Source organism: Salvia miltiorrhiza, chromosome 3 (genome assembly GCF_028751815.1).
Source record: "Salvia miltiorrhiza cultivar Shanhuang (shh) chromosome 3, IMPLAD_Smil_shh, whole genome shotgun sequence".
Lineage (NCBI taxonomy): Eukaryota > Viridiplantae > Streptophyta > Magnoliopsida > Lamiales > Lamiaceae > Salvia > Salvia miltiorrhiza.
The window spans coordinates 6090573-6109427 of record NC_080389.1 but is presented as its reverse complement, the minus strand read 5'-3'; the positions used below and the strand labels follow the sequence as shown (position 1 = coordinate 6109427).

The 18855-nt window shown below is 35.9% G+C and overlaps 1 protein-coding gene and 2 long non-coding RNA genes across 3 annotated transcripts; all 3 read right to left on the bottom strand.

The window, feature by feature from the left end:
• Window positions 1-1537: 1537 nt before the first annotated feature.
• LOC131017222 (secreted RxLR effector protein 161-like) lies at window positions 1538-2610 on the bottom strand. Its single transcript, XM_057945957.1, has 2 exons — window positions 2044-2610; window positions 1538-1640 (listed from the first exon to the last, which is right to left on the bottom strand). Exons 1-2 carry the CDS (start codon window positions 2603-2605, stop codon window positions 1633-1635), a joined length of 570 nt encoding a protein of 189 aa, XP_057801940.1. The 5' UTR covers window positions 2606-2610; the 3' UTR covers window positions 1538-1632.
• A 2763-nt stretch (window positions 2611-5373) lies between these two features.
• LOC131017220 (uncharacterized) lies at window positions 5374-7532 on the bottom strand. Its single transcript, XR_009099482.1, has 3 exons — window positions 7166-7532; window positions 6204-6261; window positions 5374-5596 (listed from the first exon to the last, which is right to left on the bottom strand). It is a non-coding gene; the product is annotated as an uncharacterized LOC131017220 (long non-coding RNA).
• Window positions 7533-14851: 7319 nt separating this feature from the next.
• LOC131017221 (uncharacterized) lies at window positions 14852-17005 on the bottom strand. Its single transcript, XR_009099483.1, has 3 exons — window positions 16642-17005; window positions 15680-15737; window positions 14852-15074 (listed from the first exon to the last, which is right to left on the bottom strand). It is a non-coding gene; the product is annotated as an uncharacterized LOC131017221 (long non-coding RNA).
• Between the last annotated feature and the right edge of the window lie 1850 nt (window positions 17006-18855).

Here is an 18855-nt window from a genome sequence, read left to right as displayed (position 1 = left end):
TCCACGTCTTTTTGGCGCAATAAACAGTGTCGCACTGTTAATAGGACAACGCTTTTCATTGTGCTATTATTATTATTATTATTATTATTATTATTATTATTATTATTATTATTATTATTATTATTATTATTACTCTCTCCGTCCTATAAAAAAATATCGCATTTTTCATTTTCGCTTGTTCCATAAGGAAGTAACACTTCCATTTTAGGATATGGTCTCACTTTATGTTTTTAACCACAACTATTCATTTCTACGTAACCCCACAATCAATTCAATCAGAACCACTTATTTTCACTCAACATATTATCTGTTGGGATCGGGTCGAAAAACGCAGCGAAAATAATTTATTTTCGAAATTATAAATGAAATAACTATTATTTCATTCCAACGGCATTAACGACTTCACGTTAACATGATGAGAGAGCGAGAAAAGAATCTCATACCTTTTCGCACTCCGGTTGATGTCGGGATTGGAAGCAATCAGTTGCTCGCAGGGATCCAAGCGTATCCCCTCTATCAAGTCCACACTTTAGCGACCGTGTCAAGCGATTAGTTTTTCGCTAGCAAAACTAAGCACTCTTGTGTTCTAGAGAAATCAGAGAGAGAACGAGATGAAGAAGAGAGAGAGCGTCCAGAAAGAAAACGCAGAAGCCGTTTTTAATCTTGGAGAAACGATCCCCAATTAACGCTGATGATTAATTCCCTTAATTATGGAATTAAAAACCTACTGCGGTTACGTCTAATGAATAGACGCTTCTTTTCTTCTTCTCCAATCCGGAGAGTATCCGGACATCTTATATCCGGATACAGTTATATATATATATATATATATATATATCCATATATATATATATATATATATATAAATCTGATTTTACTAGATTTAAAATTAATCTAATTAACTTTATCTCTAATTAAATTAATCCTATTAATTTAATATAGAATCAGACTTGTTAATCGGATTATATTCAACAAAACTAATTTAATTGAATATCTAAATTAACTCATTAATTTAGAACAAGTCTCAATTTAATTAATCAAATTAATTAATTAGATTTAACTCTTAAATCGATTCAATCTGACACGTTCTACTAAATTGTGTGTGACCCTCTTAGGTTCACGACTAGCCCTAGTAACAGGCTTGTAACACATTACAACTTAATTAATTTATCCGATAAATTAATTCACCTAAAATTAAATATTTAATTTCAAGAACCTATAAACCATGGGAACATCTAGCAAGTAGCATGGTCATCTAGCACTATGTGAAATAGCGAGTAAACCTATTTTGATTATGAATCGTCATACACGTACAGTCCTTCTATCATCTAATTTCCCAATTGGATATTGAGTATGGAATTAAATCGAAAACTCAATATAATCCAATAATCATATTTTCAATTGAATTCAATAACTCTTTAATGAATCATAATTCATTATGCCCTGGCCAAGGTCTTCAAGTTATGAACAATGAAAACTATAGGAAATTCTCTTGTCTCACAAGTAATAGATTCTTTATTGACCACTCATTAGTCTCCATATATACACTTACGTCAACTACGTTAATGTTGATGAAACGCAACATTCTCATCTTATGAGTGTGTATCATATGTGCGAGCTATTTCCAACAATTCAATATCCTTTTCTTGAATAGTTATTTCACTCGGAACTATTTTAAGACCAAAGCTTTAAAGACATATTTCATAATCACCATCATATGCGTGATCATATCTTATAACTCTTTATGGTCTAAGGACTTCATCTAAATCGCATAAGTTATTAAAAACAAATACATTAGATAAATAAATGCCTTTATTAATATAAATTCCAATGAGATTGAATTTACATATAAATAAAAAATGACCAATCCAATTGGTGCGCCGGGTGTAACTCTTTCAATCTCCCACTCGCCCTAGCACCAATCACCAGCGTATCTTAGACCCATCTTCTCAAGATGTCCTTCGAATACCTTTTGTGACAACGGTTTAGTAAGTGGATCTGCTACATTTTCTGCTGAAGCAACTCGCTCCACAACGACATCACCTCTACCAATGATTTCTCGAATCAAGTGGTATCTTCGCATAATGTGTTTGGATCTTTGATGAGATCTTGGTTCTTTAGCTTGCGCAATAGCTCCATTGTTATCACAGTATATAGGTACTGGATCAACAGCTGAAGGAACGACACCCAACTCTTGAATGAAATTCCTTATCCAAACAGCTTCTTTTGCAGCATCTGATGCAGCAATATATTCAGCTTCTGTGGTGGAATCAGCAACTGTTTCTTGTTTAGAACTTTTCCAACATATTGCTCCACCATTTAAAGTGAATATAAACCCTGACATAGACTTGGAGTCATCTTTATCAGACTGAAAACTAGAGTCGGTGAAACCCTCTAGTTTCAGTTCCCCACCTCCATAGATCAAAAATAAATCCTTAGTTCTTCTCAAGTACTTAAGGATTGATTTTACGACCTTCCAGTGCTCTTCGCCTGGATTAGACTGATATCTACTCGTGACACTCAGAGCATGTGCGACATCAGGTCTTGTACATAGCATAGCGTACATAATACTCCCTATTGCAGAAGCATAAGGCACACGTGTCATTTTTTCTCTCCCTTCAGGTGTCTGAGGAGACATAGCTTTAGTTAGAGAAACACTATGACTCATTGGCAAAAATCTACGTTTGGATTCTTCCATGCTAAACCTTTTTAACATTTTGTCTATGTACATGGACTGAGATAATCCAATCATCCTTCTCGATCTATCTCTATAGATCTTGATTCCAAGGATGAAGGATGCCTCTCCCAAGTCCTTCATGGAGAATTGTTTTGACAACCAAATCTTTGTTGATTGCATTATTCCTATATCATTCCCAATGATAAGGATGTCATCAACATAGAGCACAACAAACACCACCGAGCTCCCACTAGTTTTCTTATACACACATGGCTCTTCCAGATTCTTATGAAAACCAAACGTTTTGATTGTTTCATCGAATCGGATGTTCCAACTTCTTGAAGCTTGTTTGAGTCCATAGATAGATCTTTGGAGTTTACAAACCTTTTGTTCATACCCCTTAGATACATATCCTTCAGGCTGCACCATATAAATGTCTTCCTCAATGTTTCCATTAAGAAATGCAGTCTTTACATCCATTTGCCATATCTCATAGTCATAATATGCAGCTATGGCAAGTAGAATTCGAATGGACTTACGCATCACCATTGGCGAAAAAGTTTCCTCATAATCAATTCCTTGCTTTTGAGTGTAACCTTTTGCGACCAGACGAGCTTTAAAGGTAGCCACATTTCCGTCTACTCCAAGCTTTCGCTTGATTATCCATTTGCATCCGATAGGAATTATTCCATTTGGTAGATCCACCAAGATCCATACCTCATTAGAGTACATGGATTCCATTTCGGATTGCATAGCTTCTAGCCACTTATTTGAGTCAATATCTTTAATTGCCTCAGAAAAGGTCCTTGGATCATTATCCATATGTTGTTCTTCCTCATCATTTTCCATCAATAAGTTCAACCTATCAGGCGGCCTCGAAACTCTTTTGGACTTTTCACGGGGCTGTGTATAAGAACATTCACCCTTTTCTGATTGAGTATTTTCTGCCACAATAGGAGTACTTTGTGGTTCTTGAGTTTCATCAAGTTCTACAATCTTATTACTTCTGTTACACATAAATTCTTCCTCAAGGAAAGTAGCATTTCTTGAAACAAACACCTTTTGTTCCGAGGGATCATAGAAATAATATCCAATAGACTCTTTTGGATATCCCACAAAATTACATAAGATGGATCGCATATCCAACTTATCTCCCATTAACTGCTTCACATAAGCAGTGCACCCCCATATCCTAAGATATTTGTAAGAATGTGTTTTGCCAAACCATAATTCATATGGCGTTTTGGGCACAACTTTAGATGGCACTCTATTTAATAGATGCGTTGCAGTTTCTAAAGCATAACCCCAAAATGAAAGAGGTAATGTAGTGAAGCCCATCATCGATCGCACCATATCTAACAAGGTCCGATTCCGGCACTCAGAAACTCCATTGAGTTGAGGAGTGCCAGGTGGCGTCCACTGTGAGAGAATCTCATTCTCTTTTAGATAATAAAGAAACACACCGCTTAAGTATTCACCTCCTCGATCAGATCGAAGAATTTTAATACTAGAGCCAGTTTGTTTCTCCACTTCATGTCTGAATTCTTTGAACTTTTCAAATACTTCAGATTTGTGCCTTAAGAGGTACACATAACCATACCTAGAGTAGTCGTCGGTAAAAGTTACGAAATAGTGATAGTTCCCACGAGCACCCACACTTAGTGGTCCACAAACATCTGTATGGATCAAATCCAAAATATGTTGTGATCGTTCCACTTGTCCCACAAATGGTGATTTGGTCATCTTTCCTTTGAGGCAAGATTCACAAGTTGCCATCCTTTCCTCGGTTGAAAAACCAAGCAATTGAGACAATTGATTCACCCTTCTCTCAGAAATATGACCCAATCTTGAGTGCCAAAGATCTATGGAACTACGATCATCTAATTTTCTTTTACTTTGTTGAACATGCAAAATAGGGTTTCGAGGCATAATAGTATAAAGACCATTAACCAATACACTAGAATAGATTAAAGAAGCATCTTTAAAGATAGAACATATTCCACCCTTTATTGAAAATTCATAACTTTCTCTATCCAAAACTGGAATAGAGACGATGTTCTTAATCAAACTAGGTACGTAAAAGCAATTGTTCAAAACAATCTCAAAACCACTATCAAGAGCTAAGTGAACAATTCCTACAACTAAGGCAGCAACTCTTGCTCCATTGCCCATGCGTAGAACTTTCTCCCCTTTGCTCAACTTCTTAGTTTCCACCATCACCTGTAAATCATTACGAAGATGTGAGGAACAACCGATATCCAATACCCACGAAGCATCGTTAACAGATAAGTTAACTTCAACATAGTACATACCTGAACATTTCAGGCTTGCAAGATATTCTTTGCAATTCCTCTTCCAATGACCAGGCTTGTTGCAGAAATGGCAAACATCTTTGGATTGAGAACTTTCCCCTTTCTTTTTCCCAACTCCACCCTGTGACTTCAACTTGTTTGGTTTAGATGAACCTTTCATCTTCCCCTTCCACTTCCCCTTCCCCTTGTTAGTCTTGGCCTTGTGAGTTTTCGACGATGTCACAGCCCGCCCTAACTAAGGATAGTTAAGCCGAGTGATCTACGACTAGGGATGGGGTTAAAGAAGAAGGGGAAGAAAAGGGGCGTCATTTATAGCCTTAAAACTTACTCATCTTAATAAAACTCGTCATTTTTATTCATTATTACTCAATTGAAAATAGTCTATGAAAGACAACATAAAACTTAATTAATATCATTAATCAAGTTATACATCATATGAAACCATTCTCTTAAGACTCAAAGTATGACATAACATACTATAACATCAACATCTTGCAGCGGAAAGTAGCTAGACATATGTATGAAGACATATTCTAGACAGGTTAACTATTTATTAACAACCTTGGAGACTCCGCTCATTGCAACACCATCATCACATCAGCTCAACCTGCACATTTAGAAAACATATGCAGGGCTGAGTACAAAAGCACTCAGTGGGCACGTAAGCCTAGGTATAAAAATACATGCTTCAAAACTGTAAATTGTCATGCCATCATAAACAGTACAGCAAGGGAGTTTTTTTTTTTTCGCTAAAAAGGCCCAAGCTTACTAAATTCATTTGTGATTCTTAAAGTTCGTCTGCAGACTAAGTTCTCTTGTAATCTATCATATCTGGAACTTTGTGCCGGAGAGGTGGCCACCTCTCACGGTCACTTGACCGGCTAACCCGCTAGATGACTCACGGTCACTGGTGTACACTAGTCCTGGCAGGATAGCTATCAACTGCTCAGGACCCGAATTCGATTGCATCATTGGCAAAGCCAAAGCAGATAGATATCATACTAAAATTTAAACATTTTATGGCAAGACAATACTTGAAATAACTTTAACTCAAAGATTTTGTCATGAAATAACTTGCTTGAATGTAACATTTAAACTCATTTGATATATATGAAACTGAAATTAACAGTTAGATCATCTCATGCATTCATTCGTATAAGAGGCCCACGATACGTAGGGGATCTCTATATACGTATAGTAAAAGTAATGCCCACCTGATACGCTTAATGAAATAGAAGTCTTTGCTTGTTCACTCTACACTGCCACTCAAACCTTCATTATAATGAGGTTCCCAAGTAAGATTGGATAATAAGTAAGCAAATAGAAAGTAAATCTTGAATGAAACTTCTATCACTTGAAAGTTGCATCCTCTAATCTGAGTATTCTACTTATATGGACTTAACTAAAAGCAAATAGTAACATCACATCTCTTGGGATATCTCAACTTGAGAAAAGCTTAAGAGTAAACTAATCCATTCTATATAGATTAGCTTACAATTAATAACTAAACATCAATCACTTAGCATAGTTCTATTAATAACTTGCTCAAGTAGGAAATCTCAAATATGTAATCATATATGAATATCAACTTTGAAATATCATATAAAATCATCCTCTTTAGAGAAAAATACAAACTTTACATTTTTAGAAATCTCTCAGTCTATTTTTATTATAAAATTACAAAAATACAATACATCAAGTGTATGAGAAGTTATATCACAAAAGGCAGAATCTACCACTAAACTTCGCTGCTTCGTGCAGTACATTTCAGAAAATAATTTAGCATATCTAATGGTCTCGGATTTAGCTGAAATTTTGCAGAGAACGACTACACATGATGAAGTTATTACAGTAAAAATTTCAAGTTATTTGGACTACGAAAACATCATCAAAAGTACCCCGAAACATACTGTTCTGTCCAACCCGAAATCTGACAGCAATGCTCATTGACATATCACTTCATATTTTCCTCAAATAACAGCTATAGGCACATTAGCATGCTTTAGTTTAACTTAATTCTAAACAATTACTAACTTGAAACAGGTAGTAATCAACATGATACAAGAGGCAAAATCGTTTTCTTCCACAACAGCCTATTTCTCGAAATAGCAAGAAGAAGAGATAGGAGAATTTCTTCTATTCTACTATCAATAAGACTTAATCCAAGATTTCTCACCTTAATATACGTTTCTGGATGAATATAGGTGTGATTTTTGGAGTGATTCTTGGAGCTTGGATCGACAAACATGGAGGTTGAAGAAAAGAAGAGGGATACGGCACCTTGGTAGAAGAAGGGAGAAAAGGAAGGTTGTCTTTCCTTATAAGCTAATTCATAAAGTCCACTATACTTATCCAATAAAATACACCTATTATTAAAATCTATAAAATTGCTATTATAGAAATAGCACTATATAACCTTCAATCAAGCACTTTAGGAACAAACTCTTCTTATAACTATCGAGCCACACATCACATACAAAATAAAATATGAGTATGTGTGGGTTTAAAATTCTACACCTTAACTAACTCACAAAATAATTCTAACATTTCCTTATCATAACTTAATAATATAAAACCTCACTTGAATAATTTGAAAAATAATCTCAATAATTAAGAAATAATAATAAATCTAATATTTATGCTTTAATAATAAATCATCACTTATTAAAATAAGAAAGCTCATAGATAAATAATTAAATAACATCCGTCACTTCAATTAGTCGAGCAATAAGTCGACTAATAATATTTCTTATTTATCACCATTCTCATCTCTGAAAACAATAGAATAATCCCTTTAACTAGGAATTATAAACTTGCTTCAAAGAATAAAATTAATAAAGGATGCAAATTAAAAGCTCAGGATTTTATAATAATATCTCATCTCATCTCTAGTATCCCTATCTGCATCTATAGTCTATATAAATACCATGCCTATTAGTATTTCTACAAATTTATAGTAAAGATCTGATTCAACATAATTCAGTAAACAACAAAGAAATTCCACAGGAGAATACTAATTGCACAGCCGTGGTACATGTACATGGGCTTCCCCATTAAAAATGTCTGTTGTTTACACCTTTTTTTCTCCATCCAAATCCAAAAAGAAAATAACAAAGGGACCCCTACCGTTCAAGTTGAAGATTTGGCCTTTAATTTGGTAGTACTCAATTTCCAAATATGACAAAACATCATCTTCTGCTCCCAATTATTGATTACTACTAAACTAATCACTCATTGCAGAATATGGTACTAAACAATGCAATTAAATGAAAACGGATCCCCATTATTCAAAAACCAAGAAAAGATTTTCTCTCCCACAAACCCAAAATAAAAACTTTCATTATTGGACTCGTATCGAAAAACTAAGAATATTTCTCGACGACGTGCATGTAAGATTTTGAAAGTCGACAAAAAGACGAAATAGCAGTATTTTACTATTCATCAGTCAAAAAGTCAAAAATTTCAAAAACGTCTTAACGGACTCAGATTTCACTTCCGAGTTCATCTTTCTCATTCAAATAATTATCTCGAATTATTCAAATACTCAAACTCAAATACGGATATAAAATCCCACATCATTCTCACATTATCAAAAGAACATCTCAATATAAAAAAAATAACAATAAAACTTCATATAACTTCTCATTTCTTTACAAAGTAATCAAACAAGGGATCTATACCCTAATCACTCAAACTCAAGCAATTAAACACGTCATCAAAAGCCCGGGTATTACATACCCTCCCCCTTAAAATAAATTTCGTCCCGAAATTTGTACCTCTTGTAAATGTTTCGGGTACTTCTCTCACATCTTATCCTCAAGCTCTCTTTCCACTTCTTTCTAAGTATCATATCTCCATTGGACCTTATCCAATGCAATCGACTTATTACTCGATTGCCGAATTTTATGATTTAGCATCATCTGAGGTCTCTCTTCATAACTCAAGTCTGGTTCTAAGATCATTTCTTCTTAGTAAACCACATGGTTTGGGTCGAAAATATGTATCCTCTCAATTGTGACACGTGAAACACGTTATGCACATTTCCAAAGCTAGGTGGCAAAGCCAACCTATACGCTATTGGACCTATCTTTTGCAATATCTCGTAAGGACTTATAACTCTGGGTCTAAGCTGTCATTTAACTCCAAATCTATTCATCCCCTTTGAGGGTGAAACCTTCAAGAAAACTTTGTCTCCTATCTCGAAACTTTGTCTCACATCTTATAGGTAAACTCAATTAGTGGCAACACATTCTCCCGATTTACTCCTCTATCAAGGATAGTAGTTCCTATCATATCTTCTATCGTCTGCTATGCTAAAATTCATCCTTGTACCCAACTCTTTCTGTAACTCATCCAAAAACGTGATGTAATTTTTTTTTTCTCTTTCTGAGGTGATCTACACCGGTACTCAATGCAATCTTATAATCTCACGAACATACAATTGTGCTAACTTATCTGGTCCATACGCGACTAGGATCGGTATGAAATGTGCAGATTTTGTTAGTCGATCTACAATCACCCAAATTGCTGTATTTCCTCTTTGACTTTTCGGTAAAGCTATCACAAAATCCATCGCTATGTGATCCCATTTCCACTCGGGAATCTCCAACGGTTTTAACTTCCCATAGGGTCGTTGGTGTAATACTTTCACTTGCTGACAAGCTAAGCATCGCTCTACAAACGAAGCTATGTCTCATTTCATTCCGTCCCACAAAAATCTATTTTTCACAACCTGATACATCTTTGTGCCTCCTGGGTGGGCGGTGTAAGGCGTGTCATGAGTCCCACTCATGATCGTATTCTTAAGTTCATCATCGCGGGGAATGCATATTCTCCCCTCAAATAAGATAGCATTGTCTGATGCTTTTTGGTAACTCTTGAGATCTCATGCTCTTATCCTTTCTCGTAACTTGTTCATTGTCTCATCTTTCCTTGTGCTTCAATCACCATTTTCCTCAAACTAGGCATCGTCGCAACAATACTTGCTATCGTCCCTGGTGGTTTTATCATCTCTATCCTCATCTTGTCAAAGTCCTTTATAAGCTCATCCTCTCTCGTGAGAAGACATCCTAACTTTGACGAGACCTTTCGACTCAATGCATCGGCTACTACATTGGCCTTGCCAGGGTGATAGTTAATGTCGCAGTTAACATCCTTTACTAATTCGAGCCATCTCCTTTGCCTCATGTTAATATCCTTATGCTTGAAAAAGTATTTCAAAGTTTTGTGGTCCGTGAAAATCTCACATCTAACTCCGTAGAGATGATGTCTCCAAATTTTCAGGGCATGCACAACGGCTGCAAGCTCTAAATCATGCGTTGGATAATTTATCTCGTGAGATCTAAGTTGTCGTGATGCATAGACTATAACTCTTCCTTCTTGCATCAAAACACATCCTAGCTCATTCTTTGACGCATCTGTGTAGATGGTATACTCTTTATCCATTTCCGGGACTAGCAGCACTGGTGCTGTAGTCAATTTCCTTTAAGCTCTTAAAAACTCTCTTTACACTCCTCTTTCCAATTGTACTTAGCTTCTTTTCTCGGTCTTGCTATCATGGAAAATCCTTCAATAAACCTCTGATAGTATCCTGCTAAGCCTAAAAAGTTGTGAATCTCGTTAGGCGTAGTTGGTGATCTCTACTCATGTACAGCTTGTACCTTGACGGGGTCAATTTTAATTCCTTCAGATGATATAACATGTCCTAGTAAAGTTACTTCGTTCAACCAAAACTCGCACTTGGTGAATTTGGCAAAAAGCTTCTCAACTCTTAGTATTTCCAACATCGTTTTCAAATGTTTTGGAGCTCCTGCTCATTCTTCGAATAGATGAGAATATCATCTATGAAAACTAGGACAAATTTATCCAGTTATTGATGAAAACTCAATTCATGTGATCCATGAAAACTACTGGTGCCTTCGTCAAACCGAATGGCATAACTATGAACTCATAGTGCTCATACCTCATTTGAAAAGCTGTCTTAGGTATATCATTCTGTCAAAATTTGAACTGGTGGTAATATGATCTCAAGTCAACTTTCAAGAAAAACTCGCTCCTCGTAATTGATCAAACAAGTCATCTATCCTCGGCAAAGGATATTTGTTCTTGAGTGTCAATTTATTCAGCTCTCGATAATCTATGCACATTCTCAACGTGCCATCCTTCTTTTTGACAAAAAGGACTGGTGCTCCCCACGGGGATACACTACGTCTAATAAAACCTAACTCGAACAATTCTTGTAGCTGAATCTTCAGCTCTTGTAGCTCCTTAGGCGCCATTCTATAGGGTGCCTTCGACACTGGTGCTGATCCAGGTTCTAGGTCGATAGTGAACTCCAACTATCTTGTTGGTGGCAATCCTGGTAAGACTTCGGGAAATACATCTCTATATTCCCTTACCACTGCTACATCCTCAAAGTTTTTTTTTTTTTTTTTTTACTTGATTCTCCTTCATCATTCAAGTAAACTAGGTAAGCTTGTGTTCTTTTCTTTTTTACCAATTTCGACGCCTAAAGTGCCGAAACGATTGGAACTCTCTTCTTTCTATCAATGCCGTGAAAACATGTCTGTTCCTTCCCAGGTGGTTGGAAAGTTATCTGTCTCTTCTTACAATCAATCGGGGCAAAGTTCTCTGCTAACCAGTCCATCCTTAGAATAATGTCTACGTTCCACATAGGCATTAAGTGCAAGGTTCTTGTTTTCATCTTTAGTGATCCTAACTCAAACTCTAATTTAGAAATCATGTGAGAAACTGTAGTAGCTCTTCCTACAGGAGTGATTACTCTCAACTTGGGACTAGCTCGTTTTAGTTCGAGTTTGAAGGTAACATGCTTCAAACACTTAAAGAATGCGAGGCTCCTGTATTAAACAGGATTCTAACTGGTGCATCCAATAACTTGCCCATACTACCTTAAAGTCCTGCCTTAAACCGGCATTTAAAACTCAGACATCTCTTCATCAGTATCCATCTTCTGATGAGCGAACGTGATAGCTCACAGAATTCTCAATTATACTCTACAACCGATTTCTTTCCTTGCATCAAACTTCGATAATCAGCCTCTCGCTGCTTACTGTACTCCTCGGTACATACTTCTCAAGAGTAGTCTTAAATTATTCTCAAGTATAGTTTACCAGTTGCTCAGGTGTTAAAGTCCTCTGACGTGCCTCTCACTAGTCTTATACATTAAAAGAATCTACTAGGATAACTCAAAAGTTGTAAGGGTTCAATCCTAGAACGACATCAAAAAAAATTGTTCAAGAGACTCAAATGAATGACCAGAGGGTAGAATGAAGTAACTACCAGGTCGAACAAAATGACCTAGAGTAAGAACCCATCTGGCTTTTCAACCGAAAGTTGAAACACATGGGTTTATAAACCCAAAACACGTCTACTGAGATTTGGATCATGCGGACTGGCCAGGTCCAACATAATCACTCCCCAGTCACACGGGATATACTATCCCGAACTTGGAAATTTTGTGTCTTCTAAACCCTCAACATACTATACATAACAAAACTTAAGTTCACACCAGCAAGCTAAAAGCTTAAACTCAGGGTCCTATGTTCTAGACTCTTGTTTCGAAAGTTCAATATTTTTTTTGACTCTCCTCTCATGTTGCGGTGGTGGTGGCAGAGTATTATCCCGCCTATCCTTCACATCACACTCTTGATGACATCTTTGAGGCATTTTTGAAATCACAAAAGGAAAACTCAACTCGACCAACGCTCTAAGCATCCTCAAAACTCAAGTTCAATTTACTAACTCAACTTTAAGGAAACCCTCACGGTCACCTTAACATTCATCTGTAAGGCAATAAGCACTCACGAAATGCTAACAAAAAGACCACTCTGATCAACCTAATATATCCATCAGTAGAATGCCTCTTTTTAGAGGACTTACATAAAGGGGTTATATAAACCCTACAAAAACCATAGTATCTATCGTAATGTCCCTTCTAAACCGACACCATTAATAGTACTATGTCTCGGTCTGGACCTCCTACGGTAATTGCTACCAGTTAACTCATCTAGTTGCTACTTTAGCACATTAGGAACATCCATCTATTTAACATCAGTAGGGTACTATATTCGCATGCTTATCTATCAGCATGTCAAAAGCTCAAGTATCAGTATCTCCTAAGTAAGTTATATACATCGCAATGTAATTGAAACTAATCAAAAACAAGGGTGTACCGCTCATACTCTCAAGATCATCCTTAGCTCTAGCCTACATCGACTTCTCTTCTCATCCTCATCAACTCTAGCCCTCCTCGGCTACTTCTCATCCTCATTATCGTTTATCATTTTATCATCTTTGGTAACTGATACTCAAGGATCGACTCGATATCTACTACACTCTTCTAGAGTCCCTGGTAGAAAACAGGCATCCGGTCAGTAGATCCGCATAGAAAATCTGGGTATCTGTAACAAATCCCATCTCCTGTGGGTCAAATGCTCAAGACGACATGTCCCATCATATTGAGTGGCTTTCTTCCTTGCTCAATCCTACCACTCGATTGGTAGCACGGGGACTAGGTGCACGATGCCATCCAGTCTAGTAACAACCATAAGGCTTTCATCCTTTCATAGTCTATGAACATGTGTTTGAAAATCTGCTAAGGTATCTCTGTACCACATACTGTACGCCTCGTCCTCGTATCCGATCTTTCCTGAGTTCGATCTCACAACAGTCCACTTTCGTGCAGTGCCAACAGTCCTGGCCAACCTATAAGGAGAACTTAAAGGTGACTCTAGGAACTAACTCTACTTGGCTCCAGCAACAGAAATAAACAAAACATAACTTAGCAAAACTCCTATTAAGTAGTACTGTTATCTTAAAACTCAAGCTCAAAACATCTAAATTCTCATCTCGTCCCGTCTTTACTTAGTAGGGAATCTCTCTAAACAATGATATTAGATCCCTTAATCTAAATCACCGTGACTCAGTAAGACAACTCAACAATTCTCTCTCAAAGCCATCTCCAAAGACTATGGCTCATGATACCTCCTCAAGTACCATTAAGGTTGCGTGAGCAAAACTCGCGTCACAAAACAACTCAACATATCGTACAATATGTCATTGCAGCATGCTAATAACTCATCATTAATCATGCTATTATACTCAAGCTCATAACTCAAACTCATAACTCAAACCAACAAGTACTTAAAGCAATTGTTAATTCTCTCAAGCTTTAGCTCTAAGTTCTCATTTCATCCTTCTACTTAGTAAAAAAAATCTCTCTTAACAATGACATTAGATTCCTTCATCTAAATCATCGTGACTTATCACAATTGCTCAAACAATTCTCATCACAAAACATCTCAAATACATCACATCATAACTCATAATTATGCATCCTCAATCATATAACATCATATGATATAAACGCTCTCATGATTCATCATGTAACATCAACATATGCTCTTACAACATAATAATTCATTATTAATCATGTTGTCATCCTCAAACTCAAACTATGCACCTTTAAAGTGTAACATCATAACTCATCATATAACCTCAACATCATGCTCTTCAAAATTTAACGTCAAATAAACTTTGAAATTTTACATACCTCGTTGAGCCTGGTGTGATGGTGCGCTGAGCTCACGGTTGTTAATAACTATTAGTCTAGTGACTCATTCTAGACTAAACTCAAGACTTCTAATTCAGAGCTTTCCTTCGCTCTGATACCACTCTGTCACAGCCCGCCCTAACTAAGGATAGTTAAGCCGAGTGATCTACGACTAGGGATGGGGTTAAAGAAGAAGGGGAAGAAAAGGGGCGTCATTTATAGCCTTAAAACTTACTCATCTTAATAAAACTCGTCATTTTTATTCATTATTACTCAATTGAAAATAGTCTATGAAAGACAACATAAAACTTAATTAATATCATTAATCAAGTTATACATCATATGAAACCATTCTCTTAAGACTCAAAGTATGACATAACATACTATAACATCAACATCTTGCAGCGGAAAGTAGCTAGACATATGTATGAAGACATATTCTAGACAGGTTAACTATTTATTAACAACCTTGGAGACTCCGCTCATTGCAACACCATCATCACATCAGCTCAACCTGCACATTTAGAAAACATATGCAGGGCTGAGTACAAAAGCACTCAGTGGGCACGTAAGCCTAGGTATAAAAATACATGCTTCAAAACTGTAAATTGTCATGCCATCATAAACAGTACAGCAAGGGAGTTTTTTTTTTCGCTAAAAAGGCCCAAGCTTACTAAATTCATATGTGATTCTTAAAGTTCGTCTGCAGACTAAGTTCTCTTGTAATCTATCATATCTGGAACTTTGTGCCGGAGAGGTGGCCACCTCTCACGGTCACTTGACCGGCCAACCCGCTAGATGACTCACGGTCACTGGTGTACACTAGTCCTGGCAGGATAGCTATCAACTGCTCAGGACCCGAATTCGATTGCATCATTGGCAAAGCCAAAGCAGATAGATATCATACTAAAATTTAAACATTTTATGGCAAGACAATACTTGAAATAACTTTAACTCAAAGATTTTGTCATGAAATAACTTGCTTGAATGTAACATTTAAACTCATTTGATATATATGAAACTGAAATTAACAGTTAGATCATCTCATGCATTCATTCGTATAAGAGGCCCACGATACGTAGGGGATCTCTATATACGTATAGTAAAAGTAATGCCCACCTGATACGCTTAATGAAATAGAAGTCTTTGCTTGTTCACTCTACACTGCCACTCAAACCTTCATTATAATGAGGTTCCCAAGTAAGATTGGATAATAAGTAAGCAAATAGAAAGTAAATCTTGAATGAAACTTCTATCACTTGAAAGTTGCATCCTCTAATCTGAGTATTCTACTTATATGGACTTAACTAAAAGCAAATAGTAACATCACATCTCTTGGGATATCTCAACTTGAGAAAAGCTTAAGAGTAAACTAATCCATTCTATATAGATTAGCTTACAATTAATAACTAAACATCAATCACTTAGCATAGTTCTATTAATAACTTGCTCAAGTAGGAAATCTCAAATATGTAATCATATATGAATATCAACTTTGAAATATCATATAAAATCATCCTCTTTAGAGAAAAATACAAACTTTACATTTTTAGAAATCTCTCAGTCTATTTTTATTATAAAATTACAAAAATACAATACATCAAGTGTATGAGAAGTTATATCACAAAAGGCAGAATCTACCACTAAACTTCGCTGCTTCGTGCAGTACATTTCAGAAAATAATTTAGCATATCTAATGGTCTCGGATTTAGCTGAAATTTTGCAGAGAACGACTACACATGATGAAGTTATTACAGTAAAAATTTCAAGTTATTTGGACTACGAAAACATCATCAAAAGTACCCCGAAACATACTGTTCTGTCCAACCCGAAATCTGACAGCAATGCTCATTGACATATCACTTCATATTTTCCTCAAATAACAGCTATAGGCACATTAGCATGCTTTAGTTTAACTTAATTCTAAACAATTACTAACTTGAAACAGGTAGTAATCAACATGATACAAGAGGCAAAATCGTTTTCTTCCACAACAGCCTATTTCTCGAAATAGCAAGAAGAAGAGATAGGAGAATTTCTTCTATTCTACTATCAATAAGACTTAATCCAAGATTTCTCACCTTAATATACGTTTCTGGATGAATATAGGTGTGATTTTTGGAGTGATTCTTGGAGCTTGGATCGACAAACATGGAGGTTGAAGAAAAGAAGAGGGATACGGCACCTTGGTAGAAGAAGGGAGAAAAGGAAGGTTGTCTTTCCTTATAAGCTAATTCATAAAGTCCACTATACTTATCCAATAAAATACACCTATTATTAAAATCTATAAAATTGCTATTATAGAAATAGCACTATATAACCTTCAATCAAGCACTTTAGGAACAAACTCTTCTTATAACTATCGAGCCACACATCACATACAAAATAAAATATGAGTATGTGTGGGTTTAAAATTCTACACCTTAACTAACTCACAAAATAATTCTAACATTTCCTTATCATAACTTAATAATATAAAACCTCACTTGAATAATTTGAAAAATAATCTCAATAATTAAGAAATAATAATAAATCTAATATTTATGCTTTAATAATAAATCATCACTTATTAAAATAAGAAAGCTCATAGATAAATAATTAAATAACATCCGTCACTTCAATTAGTCGAGCAATAAGTCGACTAATAATATTTCTTATTTATCACCATTCTCATCTCTGAAAACAATAGAATAATCCCTTTAACTAGGAATTATAAACTTGCTTCAAAGAATAAAATTAATAAAGGATGCAAATTAAAAGCTCAGGATTTTATAATAATATCTCATCTCATCTCTAGTATCCCTATCTGCATCTATAGTCTATATAAATACCATGCCTATTAGTATTTCTACAAATTTATAGTAAAGATCTGATTCAACATAATTCAGTAAACAACAAAGAAATTCCACAGGAGAATACTAATTGCACAGCCGTGGTACATGTACATGGGCTTCCCCATTAAAAATGTCTGTTGTTTACACCTTTTTTTTCTCCATCCAAATCCAAAAAGAAAATAACAAAGGGACCCCTACCGTTCAAGTTGAAGATTTGGCCTTTAATTTGGTAGTACTCAATTTCCAAATATGACAAAACATCATCTTCTGCTCCCAATTATTGATTACTACTAAACTAATCACTCATTGCAGAATATGGTACTAAACAATGCAATTAAATGAAAACGGATCCCCATTATTCAAAAACCAAGAAAAGATTTTCTCTCCCACAAACCCAAAATAAAAACTTTCATTATTGGACTCGTATCGAAAAACTAAGAATATTTCTCGACGACGTGCATGTAAGATTTTGAAAGTCGACAAAAAGACGAAATAGCAGTATTTTACTATTCATCATCAAAAAGTCAAAAATTTCAAAAACGTCTTAACGGACTCAGATTTCACTTCCGAGTTCATCTTTCTCATTCAAATAATTATCTCGAATTATTCAAATACTCAAACTCAAATACGGATATAAAATCCCACATCATTCTCACATTATCAAAAGAACATCTCAATATAAAAAAAATAACAATAAAACTTCATATAACTTCTCATTTCTTTACAAAGTAATCAAACAAGGGATCTATACCCTAATCACTCAAACTCAAGCAATTAAACACGTCATCAAAAGCCCGGGTATTACAGACGAGGAGGAGGAACCAACAAGAAGAACCGGCTTGTCCTTTTTCATAGTGGACTCCGCCGTCACAAGCATATTGACAAGTTCGGGAAGACTAGTAGTCATGCTATGCATAGTGAAGTTGACGACAAAAGTGTCAAATGATGGTGGCAAAGACTGCAACATGAGATCAGTTTGCAGTTCAGCTTCTATCTCGACTCCAAGAGATCCCAACCTTTCCATGAGAGCTATCATCTTCAGCCCATGAGATTGGACCGAAGAGCCCTCAGTCATACGACATTGGAAAAGTCCCTTAGATATCGTATATCTTTGTTGTCTAACACTTTCTCTGTACAACCTTTGTAAACGGAGAAGGACCTCATAAGCCGAAGCCACACCTTCATTTTGCCTTTGAAGTTCATTCGACATCGATGCTAGCATGTAGCAACGAACCTGCAAATCGTCATCCACATGACTTTGGTACTTCGTAAGCACCGCTTCTTCAGCGTCATCAGCAGGTTTTTCAGGCATTGGGGCATCCAAGACATAAGCCTTCTTTTCGCAATTAAGAACAATTCTCAAATTGCGAACCCAATCAACATAGTTAGGACCGGTAAGTTTGTTTTGGTCAAGGATAGATGTTAATGGATTTTTCGACATTGTGCAGACAATCTACAAGT